The 19625-nt window shown below is 53.6% G+C and overlaps 1 protein-coding gene across 6 annotated transcripts; it reads right to left on the minus strand.

The window, feature by feature from the left end:
• Positions 1–122: 122 nt before the first annotated feature.
• On the minus strand, positions 123–14949 carry CCDC120 (coiled-coil domain containing 120). 6 transcript variants are annotated; one of them, XM_019417445.2, is made up of 13 exons: positions 14594–14949; positions 10639–10721; positions 10364–10504; positions 7009–7108; positions 6742–6832; positions 6463–6596; positions 5653–5793; positions 4974–5268; positions 4554–4616; positions 4099–4273; positions 3870–3968; positions 1765–2679; positions 123–1267 (listed from the first exon to the last, which is right to left on the minus strand). In XM_019417445.2, the coding sequence occupies exons 5-13, from the start codon at positions 6788–6790 to the stop codon at positions 1153–1155; spliced, it is 1986 nt and encodes a 661-aa protein (XP_019272990.1). In that variant the 5' UTR covers positions 6791–6832; positions 7009–7108; positions 10364–10504; positions 10639–10721; positions 14594–14949; the 3' UTR covers positions 123–1152. The 6 variants fall into 6 exon arrangements, with proteins under 6 accessions (XP_019272990.1, XP_019272988.1, XP_019272991.1 ...); XM_019417443.2 differs by lacking the exon at positions 10639–10721; XM_019417446.2 differs by lacking the exon at positions 10639–10721 and having other exon boundaries at positions 10341–10504.
• Positions 14950–19625: the final 4676 nt, after the last annotated feature.

Below are 19625 nucleotides of genomic sequence, written 5' to 3' on the forward strand. Positions count from 1 at the left end.
ATTATCACGGGCTGTTTCCAGTGTTCTATTTCTTATCACATGGAGTCATAAAAATATATTATCTGGTCTTAACTACAGGTGTGGGCCCCCAAGACAAGGCAGACAGAGGAGTAACACATGGGTTCAGTTTACACATTTATTATAGAAATCCCCTTCCAGTGTGGGTAGTGTCTTGGGCCCAGGTCCATTGGTAGAAAAAGAAAAGTTTAACACCAGGTAAAGGAGGTAGGGGGACCCCCAGCTCCAGAAAGTCACAGATAGGTATCATAGAAAACACAGCTTGTATAGATTTAAAAAGTGGTGGATGGAACGAAAGCCAAGGAAGACGTGACGTAGCCTGTGGCCAGACGTCACCTGAGGATTTTACTGGCATCCACCAGATGCCAGATTCCACCACCGCAGCATCCCAGGACACAACACACCCGATGGCTCTGCCCTCTGGCCCCTCCTGCAGGGCTTCCTGACTGGGGACAGATAGGGCAGAGGCTGCCACCAAACGCTGGGCCATCTAGTCCTGTGGGCAGAGGCAGCGGGCACAGACAGGCAGACAGGGACTGGGGCTCCTTCTGGCACCCCTGGGGGTAGGAAAATGAACCCAAGCCCCCTACCCAGACTTCAGTCTTTCCAATTGCAGGCAGAGAGCCCACCTCCCCAATAACTGCCCTGGTGGGGGGTGGCAGGGGGTTCTGTTCACACGAGTCTCCTGGCTGCCCCAAACAGGGCCATGAGACCCTATATGATCCGTTTTGTGGAGGGGGTTCCTGAATGGAACAGGCTGGGCATGGGGACAGGAATGAGCCCAACCAGGACGAGATCACAGTTTCCCTTTTATAAAACGTCTAGCGTTGGGGGAAGACAGCGAATATCTAAATCACAACTGTAAACAGAAATGGAAGAAGGGGCTCAGAGTCCCCATTACACCATCCTCCCTCTTTTAAGCTGGCTGAGGGCCCCAGTTCCCAGCACAGTGTGAGAGGGGAAACAGGGTGTCAGACACCTTCGTGGGTCCACAAGGTGCCAGGGGCCTTGGAAGATCAGGTTCGGCACCCCCCCAGGACTGAGAGCAACCACACCCCAGGGTTCAGCGAGGTCAGCTGTGTGCTCCCCAGACTAAAGCCGTGCCCAGGCCAACAAGGAGCGTATCAGAAGGGGTCAGACCAGTGTCCCCGGGGTCTGGGGGTCAGAACTGGAGGACTGCTCCCCCTCTAGCGTCAGGTCACTTAAACGAGCGCTCAGCTCCGGAGCATACAGGAAATCCGCGTAGTATCTTTAGAAGGGGTAGCAGGAATCCAGACAGGGTGGCAAGACAGAGGAGAGAGGAAAAGACAAACAAGACACAGAAAGAGAGGAAAAGAAGCTCGTTAAAGAGGCGGAGGCAGACACAGGAGAGCACGTCTGGGCTTGCAAGCGTGGGGAGCACAGCAAAAAGGAAGAAGAGAAAAACGAGGGGCCCGGGAGGCCCTTCCTCCCAGCACCCTGCTTTCAAGGCTCATTTCAGCTGACATGCACTGTTTTGTTCCAATATTACAATTCTTCTATGGCTTGGTGGAAAATTGCTGCTGCCAGGGCCCAAGACACCCCTCTCCACCAAGCCCCCGCGGACTCATGCAGGTTAGGCAGGGCCTGATGACCCTGTGCCGAGGCCGCAGCTAGTTCTCTCGTGGTCTGAGTCATTAGCTACCATGACTGGCTGCTCCCCAGCCTGGACACCTTTGCCATCTGCCTCCAGAGACCCCTACCCATCAGTAAAAGCACCCCCCATACCTGCCGGAGACAGGGGGTGCCGTGAAACTCCTCGAGTGCGGGAGCGGCGCCTGGCTGGGGGCCCCATACAGCGCCTGGCCCACCTCATAGCAGCGGGCATGGAGGAAGGGTGGGTGTTGCGGGCCCATGTGGGGGGGAACAGGCCGGCGCTGGGGCCCGGCGGCCAATCCCGAGTTGCGGATGTACCAGTCCCGCAGCCCCTCCAGGGCAAGGTTCTTATGACCACTGCGCTCACCAGCCGGGGGGATACGGGTGGGCGGGGGCATCCACAGCAGAGGGTTGGGATGCACCTCTGGACCCTCGGTGGCCTCCAGGGGCAGGCCACAGGGCTTGGTGCGGGTAGCACGGGTGTGGGGATCCTTGCTGCGGAGGAGGGGGCTGCTGCCGTCAGCTGCATATACAGGTGGTGGACCTGGAAGCATGGTGAGGAGCCCATCCCGGCGGGAGAGGGGTCCTGGGACCTCAGCCGCAGGCAGCAGCTCCCCCCAGCCTGCCCCACCACCACTGCGGGGCAGGCCCCGGTCCAGGGAATAGTCCAAGAGGAAGTCCCCACACACAGGTGGGAGCCGGGGGGCCCCTCGGGAGGCGGGGGCAGCTGAGCTAGGCCGGGCAGCCCGGGGAGGGTCTGGGGGGCCGGATGTGCGGGAGGAGAAGGCAGGGGTTGGTTGGGGGCGCTCGTATAGCACCTCACTGCTCTTACAGACCGGGGGGCCAGCGGCAGGGGGAGCCAGAGGCGCCGGCGGGGAGCCAGCTCCCCCGCCAGCCGCCCGGTCCACAAGCAGGGCTTCAGAGCTGTTGCTGCGGCGGGTGCGGGCTGCAAAGAGGGAGGCACGGTCGGAGGCCGGGTCCGCCCGGGGGAAGCCCATTTGGGAGTCCTGGCTGCCGGACCACTGGCGAGAATGGAGGCCTTCGGGTCTGGGAACGCAGAGGTGGGGGTGACAAGAGTAGGGTCAGAAATATCAGGCCAAGTGCCCACCGTACCTCAATCCTTCCTGAGCCTTCAACTTGCACCAAAGGGACACAGGATTAGGAACTGTGTGTATAAAGGTGTTAGGTAGTGGCGTGTAAAAGACAGCAGAGGTTCTGTCTGACGCTGGGGGGTGGAGGGACTGAAGACGTATGGGGGGATATCAGTGCCAACGCCAAGGGAGATGCCTGTGGCAGGGGCAGGGGAGTGCTGGAGAGGAAGTGCTAGCAGAGGAAGGCCAGCAGAGGGCTCTTCCCAACAGACGTGACCCTCAGCCCTACTACCGCGTGTCTCGTAGCCCCCCACCGCCTCCACGATGGGGTCCTGATCCTTGGGTCCGGAATTCAACTTCCTGAACTCTGTCCCCCCCATGTGTATGAACCACCCGAAACTATCATCCCAACAGCCACCGGTCACAGGATGCAAGTGCCATAAGGACCCGGACTTTGTTTTGTTCACAGCCTTGGAGAAGCAGGCACTTGGCAAGTATTTAAGAAGCACAAGGGTACAGTGTTTAAAAGCACAGACTCGGGGCGCCTGGGTGGCTCAGTCGGTTAAGCATCCGACTTCGGCTCAGGTCATGATCTCACAGTCTGTGAGTTCGAGCCCTGCATCGGGCTCTGTGCTGATGTCTCAGAGCCTGGAGCCTGCTTCCGATTCTGTGTCTCCCTCTCTCTCTGCCCCTTCCCTGCTCATGCTCTGTCTCTCTCTGTCTCAAAAATAAATAAAAACATTAAAAAAAAAAAAAAAAGCACAGACTCTAGAGTCAGACTTGCCTGGGTTCAAACACCAGGTCTTCGGTTTACTAACAAGTCACTTAACCTTTCTGTGCCTCAGTTTTCTCATCTGTAAAACGGGATCAGCAATAGCACCTATTGGAAAGCATGGATTCCCAGCAGATGGTAGATGCTCAGTACATGTTAACCAGAACTTACTGTGCCTACAGTGTCTTTCAGAGGCAGGTATTATTATGCCCACTTCGCAGATGAGGAGCAAAGATTCAAAGAGAAATGACTTAACCAAAATACACCTTTCAAAGCCCAGCCTCTCACATCCCATGCCCTTTGATAATGCTCTCCCAGTTAGAACTAACAGTTCCTTCCTCTAGTCCATGAACCCACCCTCACAGTCCCCTTACTTGCAGAGCTGGGGGCCAGCGCCCCGGGTGAGGACAGGGGTGGCAGGCACACTTCGCCCCTCAAAACTGGAGGCACTCCTGGGCAGCGAGCGTGTGGGGCTAGACAGAGATGGGCAGGCCCAGGTCAGGGGCCAGGTTAGAGACCATACCCACCAGTAGGCCCTCCTGCCAGCCCCAGGCTCAGGATCCTGCTCCTGGTTCCTGGGGGAAGGATGGGGCTCACCCTCACCTGGTGGGGCTGGCCACAGAGTTCCGCCGGCTCTTCAAATCCCCATAAAGATCTGACGGCGGTGGTTTCCATGGGGTTCGCCGCTCAGGGCTGCCCCCTGACACTGTCCGCAGTTGGTCCCAGGCTTTGGGCGGCGAGGGGCGCTCAGCCAGAGGGAAGCAGCTGCGGGGCTCCTCTGAGAGGAAGGCAGAAAGTGGGGGAGAAGTCAATGGGAGGGGGCCAGATGGGTTGCAGGCAAAGCAAAGGGCAGGAGCCAGGGAGACAGGCAGTGGCAGCGGGCTGGGCAGGGGCTAATATATGGGGCTGGAACTGGGGCTGATGAGCTGGGCAAGGTGACGCAAGAAAGACAGGGGTCCCACACGAGGATGGGGCATGGCTGAGCTGGGGTTGAAGAGGGAGGGGAGGGGCTGAGCATCAAAGGATGGATGGGTCTGTGGGGGGACAGAGGTCCTCACCATTATCATGGCTGGCTCCAGACTCTGACAGGGAGCTGCTCTCGGAGTGCAGAACTACGTCCTCTATAGGTGAGAAGGGGGAGACCCAGGCCTATCAATACAAGGCCTGGGTGCCATCCCCTTACACCACTGGATGGTCTCCTCCCTGCCCTGTTCCTTCCCAATAACCCACCTTCACCTGAGTCCAAGACCACCTGAGGCTCGGCTCCTCGTTCTCCTGGTGCCATGTGGTCTAGTTCCCAGCGGCCCCACCCATGCTGTGGAGCCAGTTCATCACAACTCCTCTTACAAGTCAGGTCCCTTAAGATCCACCTCGCTCCCACTTTTCACTATTTACCCACCCCACCCCTACCGTGTCCCTCAGCCGATGCCATGCTCTGCTTTCACCGTGGGGGCCGGGGGCAATGGGGCCCGGCTCACCTTGGCTGAGCTGAGCGAGGCGTGTGCCCAGGCAGACTCCTTGGGCCGTGATAACTGCCCCTGTGGACAGGGGTAGGGGCTGCGGTGGTGGGAGCACCGGGAGGCCAAGGCGGGCCCGGAGGTCCCCAAGCTGTTCCTCCAGCTCATGCAGCCTCCGCAGCGCGTCTGCCTGGACCTGGCGCCGGCGCCGGCGCTGCTCGATGCTCAGCTCAGGGGCCAAGGCCAGGCGGCGGGCGGCGGCTGCAATCTGCTGCTGCACAGACACCTCACGCTCCAGCGCCTCAAGAGCCAGCTCCTGTGGGACCCACCCAAGAGGGTGGGACAGGACCAAATGTTGGAAATGGCCGAGCACAGGGACCACTGCGGGCACAGCCTGTCTCCACTTGAGGTGGGGGAGGGGGGCGGTGCTATTCTAGGGTGGAGCTCATTTCTTCTGCAGGCAGGGCCTGTCTCGATTAAGAGACTAGACATACTCATTTTCCTGAGGGTGAGAGGCTTATCACGGACGAGAACCAGCATCCTCCCTCAGAGCCAGAACCCACCTCCCTCAAGTCATTCCCTCCTCACCTCAGCCTCTCCCTCCCCTGGACGCAACCCCAGCCCTGCCTGGCTTCCTCTAGGCTCCTCTTCCTCTGCACCCGTCCCACCCCCATCTTGCTCTCCAAGCCCATCTGTTCACCTCAGCAGGGCACAAGGAGTGGTGTGCTGGGTTGGGGTGCGGCGGAGGGTAGGCTCGGGCCGCAGGGGGCCGCCGGCGGACCAACTGGGGCCGTTCACCAGGCTCCAGCGGGCACTCGGGGGGCAGCTGGCCAGTCAGCTCCTGGTGGGGGCAGAGGTCAGAGACTACCAAGGGTTAGCTGGGGGAATGGGGCAAAGCAATAACGACTCCTGAAGCTACAGGTGTCCTACTAAGAGAGCAGTGATGCTGAGCACGCCATGCCTATTACTTCTCTCCCTCTTCCCAATTCTCCACCAGACAGGTGTGCTGTGTGCTCTCAGCCCCTTGGTGGCCCAAATCCCTGGGGCAGTGGGCATGGGAGGTAGGGGGACCTGCTTTGGAATCCAGAATTTCTTATTTTTTGTAAACGTGACACAGTCTACATACTGCATGATATGTAACACCCCCCTCAGGGCCTGGGGCTGCATGCTCTGAACCACACGATCATTTCTGGCAAACCGTGTAGACATTCACACCAAGAGGAATAAATCAAAACTATAACTCACCCCTTGTCAGTTCAGGTCTGGTTTTACTGCCAGATTTTGGAAATAGCCATTATTTTTGAGGCATTTTGGATTTCAAACTGCTGATAGGGAACTGCAGGCCTGCACTGCCATATTTTACAGATTTGAAGATGTCTAAGTTGAGCTTTGAGAAGCTACAAGGTGACAGGGCATCTACAGCTCAGACAGGTGGCTCAGCACCTACCTAGTGGCCCCGTCTCCTCACGGCCACCCCACCCACCAGGCACTCTTAGGGCCAGGCTCTCACCGCCTCCTGGAGACACACTTTGCGGAGCTCCTGAAGTTTCAGGCTCAGGGCCTCCTGTAGGGCCCGCTGCCGGTCGAGCAGCCCCCGCAGACGCTCTGACTTCATCTGGGGGACAGCCTCTCCAAACAGGGCAGCTGGACACAGAAAGAGCAAAGTTCAGAGCAAAGATCAGCCAGGGCACCCTGGCACAGCTGTGGGGCCAGGGACCAACCCTTTCCAAGTAGGCAGGTGGTGACTCAGAGCAGGGGAAGAGGCAGAAAAGGGGAACCAGCCAGCTACCTGAGGCATTGAAGGTGGGAGAGCTGATCAGCTGACCTTTGACTTCCATCCTGGTGCTGTCGAGAGGCCGTGGCTGATGGCTGGAAAAGGCCTAGCAGTAACGCACAGGGGCCATTAAGGAAGCGTATTCTGTGTTCCCCCAGCCCCTGCCCCTACCCAACTTCCCACACCCCAGCTGGGAAGAAGGGGGACCCTGACCCCACCCGCCTGATTGACCTGCCCTCTCAGAAATCTGTGTCAGTGTCCGGACCCACTTGGCCCTGGTACCTTGGTTCCCTTCCCATTGAGTGGGAGCACAGCAAGCAGGGAGCTGGGCGGACTTATGACGCCTCCTCAGAGGTCCATGGGCCACAGTCAGGAGTCTTGCCTGGGAAGGGAGAGTTAAGGGTACAGATTCAGCCAACTATAACAACAGTGGGCACTTATTGAGCACCTGGGTGCCTGGAACAGTTACCTTCCATGCCACATTTAATCTTTACAACCACCCTGTGATGGCAGTTCTGTGATTATTGCTCCCATTTTAGAGATGAAGACAGTAAGTCACAGAGGGGTGAAATAACATCCATGGTTAAGGATGTAGCAGCCTAGGCCCACCCCTCTGGCCCGACTCTCCCTCACTGGAGCTCTTCTAACTCCACTAATTCGTCATAAGCTCCCAGTCCAGTGAGCCTCAGGGCCTTTGCTCAGGCTATGGCTGTCTGGAGTGCTCTTTTCATGTCTTGCCTCTCTGGCCCCTGGCTCTCACATTCTAGGGCTTAAATGTCACTTCCAGAGATGGATCCCTACATTATGTCCCCTCATAACTGCTGTCCAGCAAGAGACTGAGCCTCCTTTACATATCTGCGAAGACAAGAAACATATCTGTCCTGGTTTTTTTTTTTGGTATCTCTGGCACTCAGAACACTTCTGAGCATGTAGCAAGTACTCAATGAATGTCTGTTGCATAAATGAAAGAATGCCAAAGTAGCCAAGCTAGGGATCTAGCCCAGATCTGTGGGTCTCTATTTGTCCCAACTCCATCTTGTGGCCTTGATGCAGCGGGGGAGTGTTTCCTTAGCCCCAGGACCCCTCCAGCCCCTCTCCCCACCCCAACCTGTCCTGTACCCAGCACAGAGAAGACGCCCTGCCGGGACTGTGATCAGAAAAGTCCATAGCTGCAGATAACAAGCCTCCTGCCTCCTGCTTCCTTCTCTGCCCCCAGACACCCTGGCTGACCACAGAACCTGCCTTGGCTGGCTGCCAGCCCTGCCCTCATCCCCTCCTCTGGAGTTTGCTCCTTCCCTCCCACATCCTGCTTGGTCCCCAGCTGGGTAGCCGGGTGACATCACCTCCCACCACCTGGCCTGACCTCAGCGGCAGGCAACTGGGAGGGCCTCATGAGGCCACAGACATCCCATACCCACCTAATCCCCACCTTTTCATGACATGGTGGCCAGCTGTGGAGAAGACCCAGGCAACCAAGGAGGTGTGGGTTCAAGCTCCTTCTCCATCTGTACGTTGGGGGATGTGGTCGACTGGCTAATATGGTGCCGCTAGTTTCTTGGCAGTCCTCCTACCGGCCCCATAGAGTCTGTATGCCCTCCACAAAACAGTGGTCCTCTGTCTTCAGCCTCAGGGACAGGGATCAGTCTCTCAAGCTTTTTGCACACCCAGGCAGCAATGCGTACTTTGCAGAGAGGTACTCAAATGCCCGGCCTCCAAGGTCCGACATTGCCCAGCACGGCGGGGTTTCCTTGAGGTCCCAGCTCAGCTTCCTCTGTCCCTAAGCTCCTGCGGCTCCTTCTTCTCCAACCCCCATTTGAGTTTGAGGAACTCTCCCAGGGCTCCCCTAATCCTTCCCCCACATCCCACACTGGGCTTCCTTAAGCCTTCTTTCCCTGAGAGCTCACTGCATCCTAGATCAACGGGGTCCAGACAGGAACCCCAACTCCACCCTGTAAGCCTGACCTTGGGGACATAGCTCAGGCCTGAGTCACAGGGTCACTGGGTAGGGAGACACAGGGTCAACGCCCCACACCCCCACATCTGGCTCCCAAACCTCTGCCTCCACTTGCCTCCCCTCTGCACATTTGCCTAGGGGTCCGGAACTCCCCTAGCCCCACCTGGAGATGGTGAAAAAGGGGATTCCAGCAGTCCCCTTCCCTAACGTCCCCCACACCCCCCCCCCACACCAGCTCCTAAGTCCCGTCCCAGGAAGGGCTACAGCAGGAGAGCTGCAGAAGGTACCCCCCCATACACACCCAGAGGCGGGCCCAGCAGGTTTTTCAGGTCTGCCCTTCTGACACCACAGCCGAGAAAGAAATTCCTGGCCTTAATGACTGTTTACAACCAAGACACCTCACCTGGGTGGCACCCCAACACCCTCAGTGGGACCCCCATTTCCATATCTTGTCCCAATCAGAGCACAAACTCCCAGTGTCTGGAACTGTTCCCCACACTGCCCTGGAGGCCCCCCTGTCCCCACTCTGGGTGAACAGACGGGGCAGGCAGGTGCCAGGAAGTAGTTTCTCAACAGCCCAGTCTGAGCTTTGCTGGGGGGGGGGGCCAGGCCCCAGGTTGCAGGAGGGCAGATGCTCCTTCCCAGGGCGGGGGAAAGGGGGAGAGGAAGTAGGGAGGACAGTGGAGAAGGGGGGACTCTGGCTTCTCTTCTCCCCCAACCCTTCCCCTTGTTCATTTCCGGCAAGGAATAGGCTTCTTGCCAGCAAAGGAAATTGGGCATTTTGGGCTTTGCTCTTCCACTTGGGCCCTCCTTCTTCGCTGTACCTCTTGCACAGACTTGGTTTTCTCCCACAGGGGGCCTCAGTACACCCTAGACCCTCTTCCCCTACCCTGCCCCTGGGCCCCCTGTTCCCAGGTGCTCACCAACGCCAGAGAGGTGCTGTGGGGTGGCCTCAAGTACCTCGACAAAATAGTTGTCTCAACCAGGCCCTCTTCCAGCTGGTAGTGGCAGTGAGCAGTGAGCCAGTGGCAGATGCCTAGGCCGCCTCCCACTAGGCAATAGCCCAGCCTACCTGGCCAGGGACTGGGCCAGCCCATACCTCTTAACCCTTGCCTGCCCTCACCAGGGCTCAGGACACCCTTAGGGGCAGTGTCAGGGCTAGGGCCCTTCAAGGCGTTCAGTGCGGCCAAGAAAAGAGCCCAGACAGCCCTGTTCTCCCCAGTCACCTAGCAGAGAACCAAGAAAGAAGGGCTAAGGGTAGTGCGAGTGGGGCTGCCCCTGGTGCTACCCAGGTTCCCACGTCAGACCCTGACCACCCAAGGGTATTTATGACCTTGGAGCTGGGGGACGGAGTTCTGGGGTGTTGTTAAGCACACAGGAGGCCTCAGGTGTATGTAAATCTGGCGTGTGTCTCTTGGCACCGAGCACCACATTCCTGAGGCCCCTACCCTTTCCTCCCAGGGCAAGGCTGCGGTGGGATAAGGTCTTGGGACAACCGCCACCCTCACTGGGGTAAGTTTCCCAAGCTGGGGACAGAGGAGGTCAACTTTTCCCAGGAAAGACCGGGTCTCAAGACCCGACCACCCTCTGCACCTCCGGAAGAAATCATCCCAGCAAACTGACAAGACACACGTTTTCACCCATCCTGGTCGCTACGAACTTGGAAGGATGACGCAGACCCACCTCTTCATAGCCAGCTTGCCGATGAGGAAGCTGGGGCTTGGACAGGTGAAGAGGTCTGATTCTGATCACAGAGGCGTAAGAGCGGGTGGACTCAGAACTCAGGGGGCCGGGTCCTGGGTTGGAGGCAGACAGAGGCTACTCCTGCAAGGGAGGAGGAGTGGGGAGGGGGCTCATGCTTCTTCACATCCAGGCTGGCTCTCCCCCACTCCTCCCCCGTGGGCATTTCTGGCTAGGAGTCAAGGAAATTGAGGGCTCTGGCCTGCCCCGGCACATACCACACATCCTGTGCTCCATTTGGGACCATCTGCTCTGTGACCTCAGGGCCCAAGCCCAACCCGGGCCCCTGCAGCAGCCCATGCTGTGATGTGAAAGAGCAGAGTGAGGAAACCTCCCTCCCCACTTGGCAGGTGGGCCAAGCCTGGAGGGGAGCTCTGTATCAGCAACAACGCCCTGCCCCACACACATGCTATTGAGGCCTCCCGCCACCCTGCCCACCTTTCTTCCTGGGGGTGAGATTTCCGGCAAGGGACACAAAGGCCCCTTTCATCCACCCCCCTTTCTCCCTGCTTCACTGCTTAGGGCTGGTGGAGGCAGCAGCCATAAGGTAGGTGGCTGGGTGTTGACGGGGAGTGTCCCCTCAGCTGTGGCCTCTCCTGCATCTTGGCGGACACCAAGAATGTTGGGAAGAAGGACAGTTCTAAAACCAGAGCTGAGAGGGACAAGGGTATCTAGCTGGCAATGTAGAATGAATAGCAAGGCTTAGGTTTCCTCATCTGTAAAATGGGTAAACAATGGTTACATAGCCAACAAAGCCAGAGTCACTTTGGAAGGCATTTCAAAGTACAAGGAAACTCACATCACGTCATTAATGACCGTTGATAACAACAAGAATAAACTCATGCAGAGGTGGCCTGGTGCAGGAGTAAGGAGGGGAAAGCAGGTAACTGGGCCTCTTGGGCCAGGCAGACAGGCGGGACAGAATCACCTGCACACATCGTTGCCCTGGTCCACGACTTGTAACAGCCTGGAAGATGGCCAACCTCTAGGCCCTACCCCAACCAGGCTTGAACCTCATGTGGCCTCATGTAGGGGTAGCAAGTGGTAACTCTGGGATTCAACCCTGCTCTGCCACTTATGTCTATGTGACCGCTTGGACAAGTCACTTATCCTCTCTGTGCCTCAATGTCCTCATGTGTAAAATGGGGATCATAACAACAGTATGGACTTCACAGGATTGTTGTGAGCATGACTTGAATTAATACACTTAAAACTTGCTTAGGACAGTAACTGGCCCTTGGTAAGTGTTTGATGTGTGTTGGCTGTCACAATTAAATTTTTTTCAATGTTTATTTATTCTTGAGAGAGAGAGAGAGAGAGAGCGCGCAGGAAAGGGGCAGAGAGAGACACAGAATCTGAAGCAGGCTCCAGGCTCGGAGCTGTCAGCACAGAGCCCAACAGGGGACTCGAACCCAAGAACCATGAGATCATGACCTGAGCCAACGTCTGATGCCTAATCGACTAAGTCACTCAGGTGCCCTGTCATAATTACAACTATTCCTCTCAATCCAAACTCAGCAATCAAATGTGTGTGTGTGTCTGTGTGTTTGTGCATATTTTTTTGAGACCAAGCTGGTATCCCTGTGCTATACCTGATAAATTTGAAGCAGAGCTGTTGTTCGTCAAATAAACGTGTCCAAATTCTCACTATCCAAAATCAAGAACTAAATGTATTCAGATGCACTGGTGAGACAGAGCTCGTATCCCTCAGCCTCCAAACCCTCCCTACCTGCTACCCAGACATGGAACCCTCCCTATCAATCCAGGCATATTTGAAACAGAGTTGTTTTCCCTCATTATCTGACTTCTCCCTACTCAACATCAAAAATGCAGGAACCAAACATCTTCAGATCAATTCTCTGAACACTCACTATCCATATACACGAGCTGAATGGATCTGGATGCACTTTTGAGATAGAGCTGGCACCCACTACTCTTTGAGCTTTCCTTACGAGGCAAGATGCAGGAACCAAATATATTCACACAACACGGTATTCTTACTATCCCAACTCTTGCCACTGGAGCTCAGGGAAATGAATCGATTTGAATATATTTTTTTAGTTGGGGCCATTGTCCCTCACCTCCCCGCTCACTGTGTAAAATGCAAAACCAAAAAACCTCCATATAACCTGGTATCTTTTACTGTCTGAACTACCCAAGCTCTCCCTCTCAGAAGTCAGGTGCCAAACAGACACTGGGACAATGAAGGATGCTTGTGTTGTTATTAATAGGTTTGGATAAACGTTTTAGATGAATGAGATGGGTCTAGTATCTCACTATTCAAAATCTCACTATTCTATGACAAATGGAGGAAACAAAACATAACTGAATTAACACGTTATCTTCTCACTCTCCACATTCTCCCTGCCTGTCCTCAGAATCAAGGAGATTCAGAGAGAGAACCTCGTATTGTTCTTGTGATTGTTATTGTCACTATTGGATAGGCCTGATTCTAACACCCAGTGACCACCCCCTACACACACACACACACACACACACACACACACACACACACGCCCCACAGAGGTGGGATGGATTTAGCACCAAAATTTGTATTGCATACAGCCAAGAGAAGGGGGATAAACCACCCCCACTCCCAACACCCTCCCCACGAAGCCCTGAAGCCTCTGGCCTGGAATGGACTTTTTCCAGATCATGCACACCCAGGATTGAGACTAGGAGATGGGGTAACATGACACAGAAGATTCACACACACTCCTGAGTCCCCCACCCGTCTATGTTTGCTTGCCACCCGCCCCACCTGGACATGGGACAGCCCCCAACCTAGCAAGGCTGGAAACATGATCCAGACCACACAGACTCCCAGAGTCACTGAATAATTTAGGGTGTTCTTTCACACTCGGGGAGGGTGGGGGGCATAGGAACAGTTCCATGCTCTCCCGGGGCAGGGAGACAAATGCAAGCTCTGTGTGAGATCACTGGGTGGGGGTGAGGGACATCACATATGAAAACCCTCCTAGCCACACAGGGCCCACAAGGCTGCTTGCTCTTGCTCATGCTGAGAGAAGCATTTGGGATGAACTTGAGATCATGGGAACAGCAGAACCTCCAAGTTCAGGGGCAGGGTATAATGGGACCCCAGTTCTTTTAGGCTCAGAGGAGATGGAAAGCGGGTGTTAGGAAAAGAGAGCCTGAACAGGGTGGAGGGGCAAGGTAAGGGGTAGAACAGGGGTCTGGGGTTGGGACAGAAAGGGAGAGGGCAGGAAGGGGTGGAGGAGACAAGACAGAATCAGAGTCATTGTAGGATGGAAGTCGGGAGGCAGGACAGAGAAAGAGCCAAGACACTGGCCAGGGGATGGGATGGAGTGAGGTTCAGGAGAAGGGTAAGAGAAAAAGTAGGGGGCAGCAAGGAACAAAAGAGAAGAGCAAGGCAGGGTCAGTATAGAATAATCAGAAGACATGATGAAGGACAGGCCAAAACACCAGTCAAGGTAGGGGAGAGGGAAAAAGGGCAGGTTCAGGATGGAGGTAAGGAGCAGGAAAAGACTGGAACAGAAGAAGTATAGGCATGAGGACAGTGATGGGACAAGAGAAGACAGGAGACAACAGCATAGGGCTGGGGGCAGGGACAGGGCAGTTAACAGGGGTATGGTCTAAAGGGGGTGGGCCAGGATGGAGACGGGGAGTCAGGAGGGGACCAGGATAGTACAGATGGGGAGAAAGTTTAGAAATCAGAGGTCAGGAATCTGGACAGACCTGAATTAGACTGCGGTGAGGGGGGGCAGGACATGAATGGAAGGGGTTCAGGGACAAGAGTTTAGGGAACTGACGTGTCAAGCATCAGGACAGAAATCAGGATGATCAGGACAAGGCAAGATGAGCTTCAGGGATGGAACAGGGTCAAGCCAAGGATCCTGAGAAAAGAACTGGGTGGGGTTTGGGGTCAGGACTGGGTTTAGGGGAACAAAATAGGGATTGAGGATCACGCCAGGCCTAAACATGGTTAGGTCAGGGGTCAGAGCGGAGGTACTGGGGCCAAGACTGGCCAGAGCTTGAGGTTAAGAAAAGATGTAGTCAGGTCAGGTAGGGGTCGGGAGTGAGACCACAGGGTCAGAGGTCGCGGGTGCGCTCGCAGGTACAGCCCCTGCCGGCGTTTCCGGGCCCTCACCCCGCCCTGTCTCCTCCCTTCCTCTTCAAGCGGGCGTTACTCACCGAGGGTCCCCGTCCCGCGATGTAGGCGGGTCGCTGTAGGCCAGGAGGGGTGGTGGGTGCGCCCCTCCCTCGCCGCCCCCCCCCCCCCCGCTCGTCCCCGGCCTCGCGTCTACTCCCCTTCCGCGCCCTGCCCGTGGGCCGCGTTGGGCCGCGCGACTGTTAGCAGTGGGGGCCACACGGGGGGCGCGGGGAGGGTAGGAGAGGCGCGCGGACTCGGCCGCGGGCGGTGGACCCTAGCCCCCCACCTTCACCTCGGGTCCGTCCGCTCCCGGCGGCACCAACAGCGCCGCCGCTGAGCGCGAGCCTGGGGGGAGGTGGGGGGACGGGGGCGGGGCGCAAGACCACAGCAGCGGCGGAGACCAAGTGCGCAGGCGCCAGTTTGGGTCTTCGATTTTCCTGCCCTGGGAGCGCCAGGAGTGAACCAGCTGGAAGCGCGTGCGCACACGCTTTCTCGAGGGCGGTGAAGCTCTCCTCTACTGAGGCCACGCCCCCTCGGTGATCAGACTGGAACCCCTCACCCAAGTCACCCCCGAACGGACCCCCAAGCAGGACCCTAAATTGCCTTCTATCAACCACCACACACTTCTAAACTCTTCTAAACTTCTGTGTCCCCAAACCACCCTCCATCATCCCTCAAAATGCATCCCCAAACTATTGCTCATTGATCCCAAGCAGTACCCCCAATCCACCCTCCGTGGACTCCCAAACTGTATGAATAAACTGCCATTCACTACCCCCAACTTGTTCCCCTAAACCATCTGCAATCAGCCCTAAAACCATTAACCTCCAAAGAGCACTTCCAAATCACTCTCCCATCTACCCCCAATATGCACCCCAAACACCCCATATTGACTCCAAAGCACTCTCCATGTACCCCCTGAAACATACTCTGCAGCCCAAAACTATACCTCCAAACCACTCACTCTTGAATTACCACTATACCCAGCCTTGTCTTTCCCATGGATCCTAATTATACCCTCAAAATGTCTTTGAAAGCCACCAAGCATAATCTCTCCAAGAACCACCAAATATACTCCAAGTCCTCTGCATTAGCTTCCTGTGGCTGCTGTGATGAATTTACACAAACCTGGTGACTTACAACCTAAGAAATTTATCCTCTCACAGTTCTGGGGGCCAGAAGACCAAAATCAAGGTGCCAGTAGGGCTATGCTCCTCTTTCTAGGGGAGAATCTGTCACCTTCCTACATTAGCAGCTGTCAGCATTCCTTGGCCTATAACCACATCACTTGAATCTTTGCTTCCTTGGTCGCATTACTTTCCATTCTGTCTATGAAATCTGCTTCTGCTTCCCTCTTCTAAGGACGTTTATTGGGCGCCTGGGTGGCTCAGTCGGTTAAGCATTCAACTCTTGGCTTCAGCTCAGGTCATGATCTCATGGTTCATGGGATCAAGCCCCGCATCAGGCTCTGTGCTGACAGAGTGGAGCCTGCTTGGGATTCTCTCTCTCTCCCTCTTTCTCTGCCCCTCCCCTGCTTGCTCTCTCACTTTCTCTCTCAAAATAAATAGATAAACTTGAAGAAAAATTTAGGTAAGGACACTTGTTATTACAGTTAGGGTCCCCTTAATAATGCAGGATAATTTCCCCATCTCAAAATTCTTACCTTAATCATATCTGAAAACCGCAAAGTCCTTTTTCTTTTTCTTTTTTGCCATCTAAGGTATACTCACATGTTCCAGGAATTAGGATGTGCATATCTTTTGGGGGGCATCATTCACCCTTTGGTTCCCAAAGTTATACATCTACCCCACATGCAAAACACATGTACCTCATCCCAATACCCCCAAAGGTTTGAACCATTACAGCATCAACTCAACTTCAAAATCTCACTTTAATTTCATCAGCTCAAAGGTTCCAAACCTCGTCATCTAAATCAGGTATAAGTGAGACTCTGGGTACAATCCAACCTAAGGCAACATTCCTCTCCATCTCTGGGCCTGTGAAACTAGAAAACAAGTTATCTATTCCCAAAACACAATGGTGGGACAGACATGAAATAAGAGTTAAAGCCATTCCTATTCCAAAAGGGGGGAAATGGAAGGAAAAAAAGGTGTCACTGGTCCTGAGTAATTTTGAAATGCAGCAGGGCAAGTTCCATTAGGTTTCAAGGCCTGGAAATAATCCGCTATGGCTTGAAGTTCCACCTCTGGGCCCACAGCTCTGCCCTCAAAGTCATTCTTCCCTTCTTTTGAAGAGTAGCACATGTTTGCTGCTGAGTAGTTTTACCCTGTATCTTTCTGGTAGAATTTTGGGAGCCCAACATCCTTCCTTCATTTCAGAGTATTTCTGTTTCTTTCAAGCCGACCAGGCAGTGTTTCTGGCAATATAACCTTCCTTCTCAAAAATTTTGTGGGTCTTCCATGGAAGTCACAGGAATTCACACCATTAGACAAGAGGGTCCTCAAAAGATCTTCCATGGAAAATCCCATCTCTATTCCTGACTTCTGCTGAAATGGTTGACGGGATCCATGAGGCACACACCTTATCTCTTTAGTACTAGCAAAAGGCTGTCCGGCCACACCTTTAGTTCTCTCCAGAGCATACTTTCCTGACAGCAAATCTTCTAAATTGTGTGTCTTCTGCAATCTGGACAGCCTGAGAATTTTCTAAATCATCAAAACCTGGATTCATTTTGCTTAGCAGTTCTTCTCTCAATTTATCTCTTTCCTTTCACATGTTACTAAAATCAGCAAGAAGAATCCAGGCAGTACCTCCAACACTTCCCTTGGAAATCTCCTCAGCTAAATATCCAAGTCCATCACTTACAAGCTCTGGTTTTCACACAACAGTAGGATACAATTCAACTCCACTTTCTGTTTCTATATAATAAGGATCTCCTTTTCCCCAATTTCCAATAACATGTTGATTTCCCTCTGAGCCCTCACCAGCAGCATCTTTAACATTCATATTTCTACAAATATTCTGTTTATGATTATATATATATACATGTACATAATTTTAAGTAGGCTTCATTCCCAGCATGGAGCCCAACATAGGACTTGAACTCACGACCCTGATATCAAGACCTGAACTGAGATCAAGAGTCAGACGCTTAACCGACTGATCCACCCAGGTGCCCCAATATGTATGTATTCTTAAGACAATGTAAGCTTCGGGGCATCTGGGTATCTCAGTTGGTAAAGCGTCTGACTCTTGGTTTCAGCTCAGGTCATGATCTCATGGTTCATGGGTTCAACACCTGTGTCAGTCTCTACGCTGACAGTCCGGAGCCTGCTTGGGATTCTCTCTCTCTCCCTTCTCTTTCTGCCCCTCCCCTGCTTGTTTTCTCTCTATCTCTCTCTCAAAATAAATAAATAAACTTAAAAAAAAGACAATATAAGCTTTCTCAACTATTCTCCTCACTTCCTTCTGAACCTTCACCAGCAGTGCTTTCCATGTTCGTGTTTCTACCAACAATTTCTTCAAGGTAATCCAGGATTTTTCTATCGTGTACCTCAAACTTGATCCAATTCCAGCCTCTACACATGATCCAATTCCAAAGCCACTTCAATATTTTTAGGTATTTGTTACAATATGTTATGGACTGAATTGGCCCCCCATTCATATGTTGAAGCCATAACCCCCAACATGACTATATTTGGAAATAGGGCCTTTACAGAGGTAAAGTTAAGTGAGGTCATAAAGGGGGCCCTGATCCAATAGGGTTGGTGTCCTTATAAGAAGAGGAAGAGACATCAGGAGCACATGCATAAAGGAGAGGTCATGTGAGGACACAAGAGGCACCTATCTGCAAGTGAGGCAGACAGTCCTCATTGGACACCAATCCATACGGCATCTTGATCTTGGACTTCTAGCCTCCTGATCTTCAGGAAAATAAATTTCTGTTGTTTAATGCAACCAGTCTGTGGTATTCTGTTATGGTGGCTCAAGGAGACTAAGACAACATCCAAGTACCAAAATCTGTGTTAGTTTCCTGTGGCCGCTTTAACTAATTACAACAAATCCCATGGCTTAAAATATAAGAGATCTAGGGGCACCTGGGTGGCTCAGTCGCTTAGGCATCCGACTTTGGCTCAGGTCATGATCTCACGGTTCGTGGGTTCAAGCCCTGCGTCAGGCTCTGTGCTGACAGCTCGGAGCCTGGAGCCTGCTTCGGATTCTGTGTCTCCCTCTCTCTCTGTTCCTCCCCTGCTCACACTTTGTCTGTTTGTCTGTCCCTCTCTCAAAAATAAATATTAAAAAAAATTAAAAAAATATATAAGAAATCTATTATTTCACAGTTCTGGGGGCCAAAATTTCACACAGAAAATAAATTTCACAAAGCCAAAATCAAAGTGTCTGAAGAGCTGGACTCTCTCTGCAGACTCTAGAGGAGAATCATTTTGTTACCTCTTCCAGCTTCTGGTGGTTTCTTGCATTCCTTTGCTTGTGGCTACATCACGTTGCATCGCCTTCTCTTTTTCTGTCAAATCTTCCTCTGCCTTCCTCTTATAAGGACACTTGTGATTACAATCAGGTTCCATTCAGATAATCCAGGATAATCTCCCCATCTCAAAATCTTTTTTTTTTTTAAAAATGTTTATTTCTTTTTGACAGAGAGAGAGACAGAGTCCAAGCAGGGTGGAGGGTAGTTCCAGAGAGAGACACAGAATCCGAAGCAGGCTTCAGACTCTGAGCTGTCACACAGAGCCCAATGTGGGGCCCAAACTCGTGAACTGCAAGATCATGACCCGAACCGAAGTCTGACACTCAACCACTCAACCGACTGAGCCACCCAGGCACCCCTCCCTGTCTCAAAATCATTAATTAAACCACATCTGCAAACCATATTTTGCCATATAAGGTAACACTCACAGGTTCCGGGGATTAGGACACGGACATTTTTTGGGGGGGGATCATTAGCTGACCACACCATCCTATGACAGTTAACAGCTCTACTACTTTACAACCTTACAGAAGACCAAACTCTCTCTCTAATCACTCACTATCTTCCCATAGTCTCTCCAACTGCACCCCAAACCATCTTCCAACTCCCTAATGGTATTCCCAATT

Source organism: Panthera pardus, unplaced genomic scaffold (assembly GCF_024362965.1).
Source record: "Panthera pardus isolate Hobbes unplaced genomic scaffold, ASM2436296v1 HiC_scaffold_27, whole genome shotgun sequence".
In the NCBI taxonomy this organism is placed as follows: domain Eukaryota; kingdom Metazoa; phylum Chordata; class Mammalia; order Carnivora; family Felidae; genus Panthera; species Panthera pardus.

Bases quoted from the DNA above. Each gene is read 5' to 3' on its own strand.
- CCDC120 (XM_019417443.2), bottom strand. From the start codon at position 6,790: ATGGAAGTCAAAGGTCAGCTGATCAGCTCTCCCACCTTCAATGCCTCA. The intron at 5,794-6,462 runs GTGAGAGCCTGG...TGCCCCCACCAG, and splicing joins AAGTGTGTCTCCAGGAGGCG to GAGCTGACTGGCCAGCTGCC. The intron at 3,969-4,098 runs GTGAGGGTGAGC...ATCTCTGTCTAG, and splicing joins TCTGTGGCCAGCCCCACCAG to CCCCACACGCTCGCTGCCCA.